The 12735-nt window shown below is 37.8% G+C and overlaps 1 protein-coding gene across 1 annotated transcript; it reads left to right on the forward strand.

The window, feature by feature from the left end:
• Positions 1–5568: 5568 nt before the first annotated feature.
• LOC127773535 (lysine-specific demethylase JMJ703) lies at positions 5569–12245 on the forward strand. The gene is made up of 12 exons (XM_052299635.1): positions 5569–5765; positions 6168–6496; positions 6598–6678; positions 6763–6840; positions 6946–7413; positions 7765–7989; positions 8115–8276; positions 8826–9194; positions 9274–10714; positions 10922–11025; positions 11104–11301; positions 11593–12245. Exons 2-12 carry the CDS (start codon positions 6170–6172, stop codon positions 11854–11856), a joined length of 3717 nt encoding a protein of 1238 aa, XP_052155595.1. The 5' UTR covers positions 5569–5765; positions 6168–6169; the 3' UTR covers positions 11857–12245.
• The last annotated feature ends 490 nt before the right edge of the window (positions 12246–12735 follow it).

A 12735-nucleotide genomic window follows, 5' to 3' on the forward strand; every position in this document is an offset into this window, starting at 1 on the left:
ATCTCTCTTATATGGTTTTGAAGTATTTAAATCGTGACGAAATTGCTATAACGTCACAGGTTTTGGGCCGGTTTGTGACGAAATCAATAAACTGTCATGGCATTATGGGCCTTATATCCATAGTTGCATATCCGTGATGATCTCTGAAAACATCACAAAAATTTCGTCAAATTTTGTCACAGATTAAATAGATTCTTGTAGTGTCTACTTAGCTGACAGATTGTTGCTCCTATGTTAGGGCAAGATCAACATGTTGAGTAACTTTAGCTTTAGGAGTCAAACAAATGCTGGCATTTCTGTTACTCATACTCAATGTATGCAAAGATGGAATTGAACTTGCCTGTGTTTACCGAAAATTGACCAAAACCGGTCAAATTCACATGTGATGGAGGATGCCCAAAACCAATGGCAGCCTGGCCTATTTGCCCCCTACAACTTGCAAAGAAACAAATCCAAGCCTGCACCAAAGTGGACCATGAAAGCCCACATAACCTATCTCAATTTTACATTGAAGTTCAAAGCTTAAAGCCCACACAATACTTATCTCAATCATTCATCCTACCTCCATGTTTTAATAGATAACACTTTCAACTTTTAGATACATGTTTCGTTTTATTTAAAAACTTATGTAATTATCATTTTATTTTGTTGTAAGCTGTTTTTTTAGAAACACGGTACAAAAGCAGATACTCAAAGCGCGCGTGCAGTCACCCATATGAACATACATATGCACACCTACCCCTATGAGTACTTCCGAAAGACTGAACCACCATATCTTAAGATTGACGAAGTCATCACGGACGCATCGCTATTGCTGGGTACGTCATCTACCACTGAAAAAATAATTAGCCGTAAATGCGAACATCTAAACTCGGGTGGGCTGGTTCCACCACAAAGAACCTAACCAGTAGAGCTACTCTCACTTCACGTTGTAAGTTGTTTTATTACTAAAAGTACTTTTAAGTATGATTTATATCTTATAGATTATCAAACGTGTTTATAAAAGTCAACAGTGTTATCTATTAAGAAAATTAAAAAAACAGAGGGAGTATTATGAACGGACAACTTATATCAGTTCGGTACTTTGGTAATGGTTTTAACTAATTAAGTGTGTGATATTCAAACCTTTAGCTGTATTACCATATGTATCCGCTTAAAAAATCCAATAATAACATATGTGATTATACAACTAGTAAGGGCATATACAAAGTTAGAGTCTAATATGAGCTCTCTATATTAATTAATGTCACTAGAGACTATCCTCCTACAATAGTAGAGACAATAAGATTTATATACCATTAATGCACTAAATATTTTTTTATTATACTTCTTTCCTTTTCTATACCCTCATGCAATAAACTTTCCGTTAATAAATGCTAAGAGTCGACTCTGAGCCGTTGTCATGCGTAGCAACGATGTTTCTCATTTCTTCCCTCTCTTTCCTCCACGTAATCAAATTTACTTGTATGACAACGAAAAGAGCCCGCTATTAAACACCATTGTACATGCCCTAACAGGCAGTTTATAGCGCCATATATAGTTTGATTTGCTACCAAACCAAAATATGTCAGACAAAATTTTTTAGGGTTGGAAACAAAACACGCCATAAAAAAAATTGACTCTACCCTGATTTAGGCATTGCTCTTTTTTTTTTAATCGCTTATTTTCACTTAACTACATCTGTTCTCATTAAAACTACCCTACTAAAATTTAGTAATGACCTGTACACCAAACCAATCTGGCTATACTTTATGAGATGAACACACTTTTTTTGCTTTGACTTTTTCAACTAATTATGCAACCATATAACCATTTTAACTTTCATCACTTTTCATGTCAGATGTGGTTTAGCTAGCTATACACATAGGAGTAGAACCAAACCTTGTTTGGGTAACCCAATTCCCCAGAAGCCTGTCTCCATTGATGGGCCTGAATTTCACCACAAATTCTTAGCCCATTACCAGATGCCGAACAGATCTGATTTTAGTGGGCTTCAATTAGCTGTATATGGGCCTTTGTGTTGGACTAGTGTATATCTAAGCCCAAATTAGGCCCAAAATTTCACTACTGATGTGGGCCCACGAACCAGTTCAACGAGGTTGGAAAGCTTATCGTGCAAGCAAGCAGCATGACTGACGGAGGCCGGTGGATAACTACGACACCTACCGTATCCGACATTTCCATTTTCCCCGTAAAAAGAACAATTTCATTTTTCCTTTATTTTCTCACCCGCGCTTTTTTTAATTACTCCCTTCATTTCATATTACGTTTGACTTTGTTTAGTCAAACTTTAAGTTTAATCAAGCTTTTTTTAAAAAAAAAATAACATAATCTAAAATATTAAATTAGTTTTATTAAATCTAACATTAAATATATTTTGATAACACTACTATATTTCTATAAACCAAATTTAACTAGTAAAAAAAATCAAACGATGTAATAAGAATATATAAGCACAAATAAAATTCCGCATAACATTTTTCAGAAAGATCACTCAAGTATACTGAACAAGGCTGCAGTGTCCTACTGTTTATGGCTCTAAAAGAAAATAAAATAAACTGATGCTATATTCCTGGGATTCACAGGGAAGGATCATTTGCTATACTTTTGCTATACTTGCACGTCACACTTTTTTGCCCTTTCAACAGAGCAGAGCATGAAAGCTGACCGGTGGGCCCCACCATGCCACTCTTTTACTCCTTCCTCTACCTGCCATCTATCTCCCTTAATTATTATTGTCTCTGTGATCCGCTTGCGCCACCGACTAATCAATGTGCCTAGCGACTAAAATAACCCCCAACCAAAGGACAAACACGCCCAAGGTTTTGGTCCAAGGACTAATGCGGTGTTTGATCCAGGACTATTTTATTCTCTCTCACATATGATGTTTGATATTAATTAGAAGTATTAAACATAGATTAATAATAAAATTCATTTAACAACCCTAAATTAATTCGCGAGACGAACCGATGATTAGCCTATGTGATGCTACAGTAAACATATGCTAATTATAGATTAATTAGGCTTAAAAAAATTGTCTCACGAATTAGCTCTCTCATTTATATAATTAGTTTTATTATTAGTCTACATTTAATACTTATAATTAGTGTCAAACATCCGATATAATAGAGATTAGTCATGGATCAAAACACCATCCAAACCCTTTTTTATTCCTCCAAGCTTACTCTGTTTTATTTACCACGCTAACCTCTAGTTTTATTCATGTAAGCTAAAAATAGTATCACATGAGTTTATATGCTATCTTAGGTAGTGATTAAGAACTTATAATACTTACTCTAACCTAGGGTACTACAGTACTATACTTAATACTACTACTCTCTTTGTTTTATTTTTTTTAAAAAAATTATAGGTTGAGGATTAAGAAACCACGTAAAATTAAATAAAAGATGATTGATTGGTTGTAATGAGAAAATATGTGAAAAAAAATAATAGATAGGTGAAAGTGACTGTAGTTTAGGACAGTATGAGTAGTAAATACTAGTGGGTGGCTTAAGAGCAATGGCGATATATAAAGCAGGTACGACGCTATATTCTTGTATTGGTAAAAATTTGCTTTAGATTAATCATGTAGGAGTATATATCAGATACAACTGTTTTAGTACGATAAACAATAAATCTATAAGACATCGTATCAAATTAAAAAAAAAAGACAAGTGGTGCATTAATGTATGCACAAAATGTTATATTAATTTATTAGATAGTTGATATTTAAATCTTACTTTTAGCATAGGTATCAATATTTAAACAATTAATCAACAAGAGTCGATACAACAATATACGTTCAAGCTACTAATTTGGAACTTCATACTTTTATATAAAATTATGGTCGTTATTTCGCTTGACAAATTATTATTATTTAAGTTGCTATTTCATTTTCAAGCCACTAATATAGCTACAAAGTTACATGTTATTTTATATTGGTACCTTTATACGGTAATTTATTTATCTTAATAGCGATTTATATCATCGTTATTTAAATACTACCTCTCTGTCTCTAAATTAATTTTTAGATTTATAGCTAAAAATATGTTGTGATTATAATGACTTTAAACAACTTCTGATTTTAAGGAAAAGGAAACCATCTAACCCAACCCACGGGATTTTCTTTGCAACCCACTATCTCCTAACCAAAATCCACTCTTCTGCCCAACTCCGCCTGCCTGTACTACTACCACTGGTGCAGCTTCCTGACCTGACATGTTATAGGAGGAGGTGGCCACTGTCAAGCTAGAGCTTAGGTCAGATTGGCTTTGGCTTGGCCTGGCCTGACCGCGGAAAATTGTTGCTACTCCAGGTTAAGGATGATGGTGAGGATGATGAGTTGAACACAGAACTATCAATTGAATGGAACAGTTTGAAGTGATGGGATCAGTCCGCCTCAGGAGCATGAATATAAATAATATAATTAATTCATTTTTAAAAAATCAAGTTATTTTTATGAATAGTATATATTATAGAGCATGAGTATACAAACTTCTAGCCGGCAATGTTCAGCCACAAAGGTTTAGCGGTTAGGAGTAGAAATATCATCATTGAAAATAGATAAAAGAAAAACAAGATAAGAAGAAAATGAAATAGTGGAAGAATATGGATAAATTTGTAATTAAAATTATAAAATTTTAATAGTGTTAATAAATTATTGGTGAATGGAAGTATATCATATAATACATGTGAGCAATTTATTCCCTCATATGCGGGGTTGGTGACTAACTTCCTCTCTTTATTATCTTCTCTCAAAGTTTAGTTGACAAATGTCTCGGTTTGAATCGAATAAAAAACAATTTAATTAGATTATTTTTTATGGTCGTCCATTTGCATAGGTAACTAATATTTACCGGAACGATTTATATTTATGGTAACATATATTTTCAAAAAAAAAATCAATTGTTATACTGTAAGTTTCAACTATCTTACAATTTAAATTATGCATATTTATACTACGATTTTGTATCATATAACAAAATTTTTAAATGTTCACTATATAGGAACTAGATAAAAAATTATTTACTTCCTCTATTCTAAAATACTCCCTCCGTTTCAGGTTATAAGACTTTCTAGCATCGCTCACATTTATATATATGTTAATGAATCTAGGCACACATATATATATGTCTAGATTTATTAACATATGCATGAAATATGTGCAATGCTAGAAAGTCTTATAATATGAAACGGAGGTAGTATAAAGATTTTTAGGTTGTTTAATAAATACCAAGATCAGTTCAAGAGACTCCTTTTTAAGTCACTTTACTTGTCAATTTTCGAACTTCGATTTGCTTAGATTCCATCTCTAAACATCCGACTGGTTCCAAAACCATTGTTAAAATAATATTACTCATATAAACCCGTACAAAAATGTTCATATGATGGTACAAAATTTGAACCCTAGAAATCCATATATTTCGAAATGGTAGGAACATTTCATTCAAAAAATATAATAAGTTCAAAAACAAAACAAAACAAAATATCAAAAAAAAGGGGAAAAAGTTAGGAAAAGATAACCCCATATCTGATATTCCCAGCGTGTCCCTGCGTAAACTGTGCGTCTGTGCCTGTGCCTGTGCTTGTGCCCAACAAGAGGAGAGCAAAATTTCCCCTCGTCGTCAGCTCGCTCGCCTGCGCCACCGCCGATCCCCCATCCATCCCTCCCCGGCGACGGCGACCGGAGCAGAGGGGGGTTAGGCTCGCCGCCGCCGCCGCCGCTTCTGCTGCTTCTCCCGCCGCCCCGCATCGCATCTATCCCGGTGAGCATCCCCTACCCACGCGCTTTTTGCCACGAATTTGTAGTTGTAGAGAGACCTGGAACTGGAAGCCCTTTTTCCTCTTAATTTGCCCTTAACCTTGATAATACTAATAGCAAAAAATAATAAAATAGTAAAAAAAAATTGGGGGGTTGAACTGAGCTGAACCCCCCATGTCTCATGTTTAGATCCGTGCCCCTGATGTGCCTGCCTGCTTTGGAACGATTTCGTTGTGAGTTGATTCCAATGGTAGATCCATTTCTTCAAGATGTGTTGTGATTTTTTTTCTCAAGGTTGTGGATCAGGATCATGGCCTAAGCCGTGAAATGCAATGAACTTGACAGATTGAACCATAAGCAAAATTTGTTAGCTATCATGGTGAAACTAATTTTTCTTCTGATGCAGTAATGATGGGGGTTACCACCACGCTCAACGAGGACACTGAACCCTCTATTCCACCTGGATTTGGACCTTTTGCTACCCTTCCGTTATGGGGAATCCACAATGATGCCAAACCTGCTGTTACTCATTCTACTCCTGTTCAAGCATTGCAAAGCATTAGAAAAGACAGCGAAGAATGCCAACCCAGTGCGGCTGTGTCTCGGAGTGATACACCTTGCAGCACTTCCGGAACCCAGACATGCAGAAAATCACTGCGTAACAGACCCCCAATAGACTATAGCCGCTTTGAACATATATCGGATGAAGATTCTGATGTCGAAATAGTGGAAAAGGTTGGTACTCACGAAAGCCGCCACTCTTTTGTCAACATTTACCTGACATTTATACATGATGTTAATGCTTGCCATGGTATTGCTCTATTCTTTGGACACAGGATGTAAGTTCAACGAGACGCAGACAACAGCTACCGAAAGGAGTACTTCGAGGATGTGCAGAATGCAGTGACTGTCAAAAGGTTTCAAATCTATTGCCAAATTGCTATGCTACTTCCTTGATGATACTGTTGCCTTGCTTGCTTATTTGACTACATATTATTCAGGTTATCGCAAAATGGAATCCAGCTGGTGCACGCAGGCCTGCTCTTGATGAGGCTCCTGTTTTCTATCCAACAGAGGAGGTACCTTTCCCCTTGCTAACTGTTGTACTGTATTGTATTTAGTACTGTGATCTTTCTGTATTTATCGTCATATCCCCAGATTTGTGATATTGTCTCATGGATCAGGAATTTGAAGACACTCTAAAATACATCGAGAGTATACGGCCAATGGCGGAACCATATGGTATTTGCCGTATTGTCCCACCATCTTCTTGGAAGCCTCCATGCCTTCTTAAAGATAAAAGCATATGGGAAGGATCAAAATTCTCTACTCGGGTACAAAAGGTTGACAAGCTCCAAAACCGTAAATCATCAAAAAAGGGCAGAAGAGGTGGAATGATGAAGAGGAGAAAGCTTGCAGAGTCAGAGGAGAACAGTGCCACTGCTCACACTCAGACAGGGATGCAGCAAAGTCCAGAGAGATTTGGATTTGAACCTGGGCCAGAGTTCACGTTACAGACATTTCAGAAATATGCAGATGATTTCAGTAAGCAGTACTTTAGGAAAGATACATCGATGGATTCAGTACCATCAGTGGAAGATATTGAAGGCGAGTACTGGCGCATTGTTGAGGTTCCCACAGAAGAGATAGAGGTACTGAGCTTCTGTTGACTCTCAACAAATTATACTGACGTGCTTGCAATTTATACCTCAGTTGAACTTTGAAAATTTTATCAATTCCTAATTTTTGGATATGTGGTCTCTGGTCTCGGATTATGGCCCTGCTGGAGAGTTTCTAAATAAGTTATGGATTGCCTTGCTGTATATGCTATCATGACCTCCAAAAATTAGTGCTACTTTTACATAGCCATATCATTTGTAGATGAGACATTTTAGGCCTAACTGTATTGCTGTAACTGCATAAATGTTGTATCATGTAGGATAGTTTCCGTACAACTACTGTTGTTTTTCCGTACTTATCAGAAGATGTGATATATTATGTAGGTGATATATGGTGCTGATCTGGAGACTGGAACTTTCGGCAGTGGTTTTCCAAAATTATCTCCTGAGACAAAATCTGATGCTGAGGATAAATATGCACAATCTGGTTGGAATCTAAATAACTTGCCTAGACTACAAGGTTCAGTTCTTTCTTTCGAGGGCGGTGACATTTCTGGTGTTCTAGTGCCTTGGGTGTATGTTGGCATGTGTTTTTCATCATTCTGCTGGGTAAGATGCTTGTGATATTGCTTGTCATGACTTTCTGTTCTAGTTGTGCTTCTTGATTCTTTTTTTTTCCCGAAACTATCCAACCTGAGATTTGTTACACTCAATTGTGTTATGTCTACTAACAGCATGTTGAAGACCATCATTTATACTCACTAAACTACATGCATTGGGGTGCCCCAAAGATGTGGTATGGAGTTCCAGGAAAGGATGCTGTGAATTTGGAATCTGCAATGAGGAAACATCTACCTGAATTATTTGAGGAGCAACCTGATTTGCTACACAACCTTGTGAGTATCTTGATTGGCAGTTTTCTGTTTGTGCCCAGGAAGGAAGCTTTTTGTATCTAGTAACAACTAATGCTCGATAGACTCTGTGATAGCAGTGAATACTGGGAGCTACTTATAATCATGCCACATGAAATGCATTTTTGGAAGTTATAAGAAATAGATAATTTTCCAACCTTCTGTACAAAAGAAGGTATATTTTTGTAACATCATTTTCCTACTGCATTATTGTTATGGTAGTATGCCAGCAACCAATACCTTTTCAATTCTCTCTATTTTCCAATCACTACTAAATCATCTAACTTTAGACATCTTTATAACGCAAGACTCAGCAAGAGCTCACCATTTGTAAAACAGCACCAACACATTAACTATTCATGTGGTAGTAAAGAAATGGTTTGTCTGAGTGTCTAAAGCATTATGTTCTATTCTTTGAATTTAGACATAAGATTTTTAAAAAAAATGATGTGAGCACTTATATATGGGTTGTGTTTGCTATGATGTGTATGAGCAGCATTTTTATGTGTTTTGTTATGACAACCTCTACCGCAGGTTACCCAGTTTTCACCATCGCTGCTGACATCTGAAGGAGTACATGTATACCGTTGTGTTCAGCATGAGGGCGAGTTTGTCTTGACATTCCCAAGGGCGTACCATGCTGGTTTCAATTGTGGCTTCAATTGTGCCGAAGCTGTTAATGTGGCTCCTATTGATTGGTTACCGATTGGACATAATGCTGTAGAGCTTTATCGTGAGCAAGCTAGGAAAATAACCATTTCTCATGATAAGTTGTTGTTGGGGGCTGCAAGAGAAGCAATAAGAGCTCAGTGGGATATCCTATTCCTCAAGAGGAATACTGCTGATAATATGAGGTGGAAGAGTATATGCGGAGCTGATAGCACTATATTCAAGGCTCTTAAGGTAAAGTCCAATTAAAATATGTGTTGTATTGTTTGTTTAAGAACTCAATGGAAGCTCATACTTAAAATTCTCTGTTTAGGCACGAATTGAGACAGAGTTGGCGCAAAGGAAAACTCTAGGTGTTCCAGCTCAATCAAGGAAAATGGATGCTGAATTCGATTCCATTGATAGGGAATGTGCCTTGTGCTACTATGATTTACATCTTTCTGCTTCTGGCTGTCCATGCTGCCCAGAGAAATATGCTTGCCTTGTACATGCAAAGCAACTTTGCTCATGTGACTGGGACAAAAGGTTTTTCCTATTCCGCTATGATGTCAATGAGCTAAATATCTTAGCTGATGCTTTAGGGGGGAAATTAAGTGCCATTCATAGATGGGGCGTCTCTGATCTTGGATTAAGTTTGAGTTCATGTGTCAAACGAGAAAAGGTCCAAGATTCCAAGACTGTTCGCAGATTAACTGATGGTCCAAGAAGGTCTTACATGTCACAGGCATCAGCAGTATCCTTGGTTTCTTCTTCTACTTCCAATGAACAGAAAGATGAAGGAAATAAGATCATGAAGATAGCTAGCCCACAGACAAATAATGTGTGCCCTTCTGTCGAGCAAAGGAAATCAGAGAATATTTCACCATTGAAGGAGCCATGTGTAAGGAATGAGTTGTCATGTACAACAAATTCTGATAGTAACGGATTGCAATATAATGGAGGACTTGGAGGCCATAAAGGATCTGCACCAGGCTTGCCAGTTTCTTCTAGCCCATCATTTTCTTCCAACGTTGCAACAAGGCCCATTAGTACTTCAAGTGTATCCATGAAAATTGTGCAAGGCTTGGTGGCATCTAAAAGTTGTATACAAGCTTCCTCTCGAACTGGAGACAGTAGATCATTGCTTGGTGAGCATCATAACAGATCACCGGCAATGATTCATGATGGAACCAACATGAAGTCCAGTTTGGAAAGCTCAAACAATTCTTGCAGGTTGATTGCATCTGACTATAATGCAACTCCGTGTCATTCATCCAAGGATCAGGTATTAGTAACACCAGGGACTAATGCCTCAGTAGCGACTCTGAAAGATAGCAGCCAGGTCCATAGTGCGTCAAGTCAGCAGTTTGTCAGAACTGGCCCATGGACACAAAGTGCTTCTCATGAAGCATCATCACCTAGTACCTCTGCTTTGAAGCCTTCTTTAGATCCCCCTGCCATGAAAAATCTCTATGGGGGTTTTACTCAAGGCAGTGCCCATCCTGGACCTCCAAGTTTCAGTAATCAGCAACCAAATGATGGGCGTCTTCAAAGAACATCTGAATCTCTACCAGGTGTGGAAGCTAGAGCTAGGGGACATCCAACTGTCACGGCACAGCCTGCACTAGAAATTCACAGCAGGAATGGAGGTGCACAGAAGGGTCCTCGCATAGCCAATGTTGTGCATCGTTTCAAGTGCTCTGTTGAACCTCTCGAAATTGGTGTTGTGCTATCAGGGAGGCTGTGGTCTTCAAGCCAAGCAATCTTCCCGAAAGGTTTGCATTTTGACAGATCATTGGCAGTACCTCAATAAATTTAGTGTTTAGGTCAAATAATTTCTGTTATCCGGGAGCTTAGTGTTATGTCTTTGCATCCATGAATATTGCTGTCTTTGATCTATGGTAGTTATACTCTATAGTAATTCTGCTGTTGTTTTCTGAATGGCTGTACTCACAAATGTTACACTCTCTTTGTAAATGCAGGGTTTAGAAGCAGAGTGAAATACTTCAGCATTGTGGATCCAATCCAAATGGCATACTACATATCGGAAATACTGGATGCTGGGATGCAGGGGCCTCTGTTTATGGTAAATTTAAGTTTCTCAGCTGTCTTTATGTATCTGTCTTAGCATCTGTACATATTATTGCTCATTTCATTTTTGCAGGTAAAATTAGAGAACTGTCCAGGTGAAGTTTTCATTAACTTATCTCCAACCAAGTGTTGGAACATGGTCCGTGAAAGGCTGAACATGGAAATAAGGAGGCAACTTAATATGGGAAAATCAAATCTTCCTACATTGCAGCCTCCAGGATCAGTTGATGGTCTTGAAATGTTTGGTTTATTATCACCACCAATAGTTCAGGTGAGACATTAATGTCTGGTATCCTCATGATTGATCTCTAAGGCCTGTATTGGCATTGCGAGGCCCTTTTTATAATAGTGATTTATGCACTTATAAGTGAAAGGAAATATATATTAGTATTTCGAAGTATTTCATCTCTTTTAAGATTCCTTAAGATGGCATCTGGAGTAACTAGCCCTGCTGCAGGCTTACATGCTAAGCTTGTTAATTAAGCATGTAGTTGATTACCTGTAGCTTTGGTCTGTCAAGTTGATTTGTTGGAGCCAATCTTTGACACTGCAACTTAAACAGGCAATTTGGGCGCGGGACAGAGATCACATCTGTACAGAGTACTGGAGATCAAGGCCCCATGTTCTCATTGAGGATCCAAACAATCGGCATATGTTATCTCAGGGTCCACCTCTCCTTGCCCTGAGGGGTCTCATCCAAAGGGCTAACCGGGATGAATTGCAAGTCCTACGGAGTTTGATGACGAACAGCAACAATTTGGATGATAGCTCCAGGCAACAGGCCGCACACATTATCGAAGAGGAGATTGCGAAGCAATTGTGCTGAGAAGGGTAAATACCGGCTGGCTGTTGTACTTTAGATGGCATGAATATTTTTTTTTCCGACAGGGTTAAGCAGATCTAAAACCGAGGCTTGCTTCTCCCCTTGCCTTTCATGCCCATTCTTTCCATTCTTGAGCCCATACCATAAGATTTATGCTTCAGGTGACTGTTGTTTCATTGACTGACTTGTGTACATACAGATGTGTTGTGTTCCTAAATGCTAGCCAGCTGCCTCATCTTTCCTGTAAAACTCATGTTGTGTTCAGCTGTCCAGTTAAGTAGGGTTGCTTCTAGTTCAGAGATCTTTGGACAGTCAAAATGTCCATGCCAGATGTATCTGCTATGTTATTACTTTCCAGTCTAACAGTGATTTTGTGCTGCTGCTAGCAGGCACTCGAGTTTTCTATTCCTTCGTACTCACTCCATCCTATAATATAAGGGATTTTGGAGGATGTGACATTTCATATATGTCCAGATTCATAGTCTTATAAGATACCACATCCTCTAAAATCTCTTATATTTTGGGACGGAGAGAGTAGGCCAGATTCATAGTCCTATAAAATATCACATCCTCTAAAATCTCTTATATTTTGGGACGGAGAGAGTAGGTTACTTGTTATGGCTATGAAGTATCCACATTCACTCGAAAGCCTTTTAGGCTGTTTGTTCAGTACATCATTACTCATGTTTGCTCTTTGCTGAGAGGAATTCCCTCTGTTAGGAGAAGGCAGTATCACAAAAGGTATTCGTAGTACTTGATTTTACTATTTACTTTTAAAATCATCGCTTTCTATTTTCAGATTAAAATTGACTATATTTTTTTATTTAAATATTTTTGTCCTCTTTTTAATTTTGTTAGGGATGTTAGACTGCGCTGAAGCCC

This window comes from Oryza glaberrima, chromosome 5 (genome assembly GCF_000147395.1).
Source record: "Oryza glaberrima chromosome 5, OglaRS2, whole genome shotgun sequence".
In the NCBI taxonomy this organism is placed as follows: Eukaryota; Viridiplantae; Streptophyta; class Magnoliopsida; order Poales; family Poaceae; genus Oryza; species Oryza glaberrima.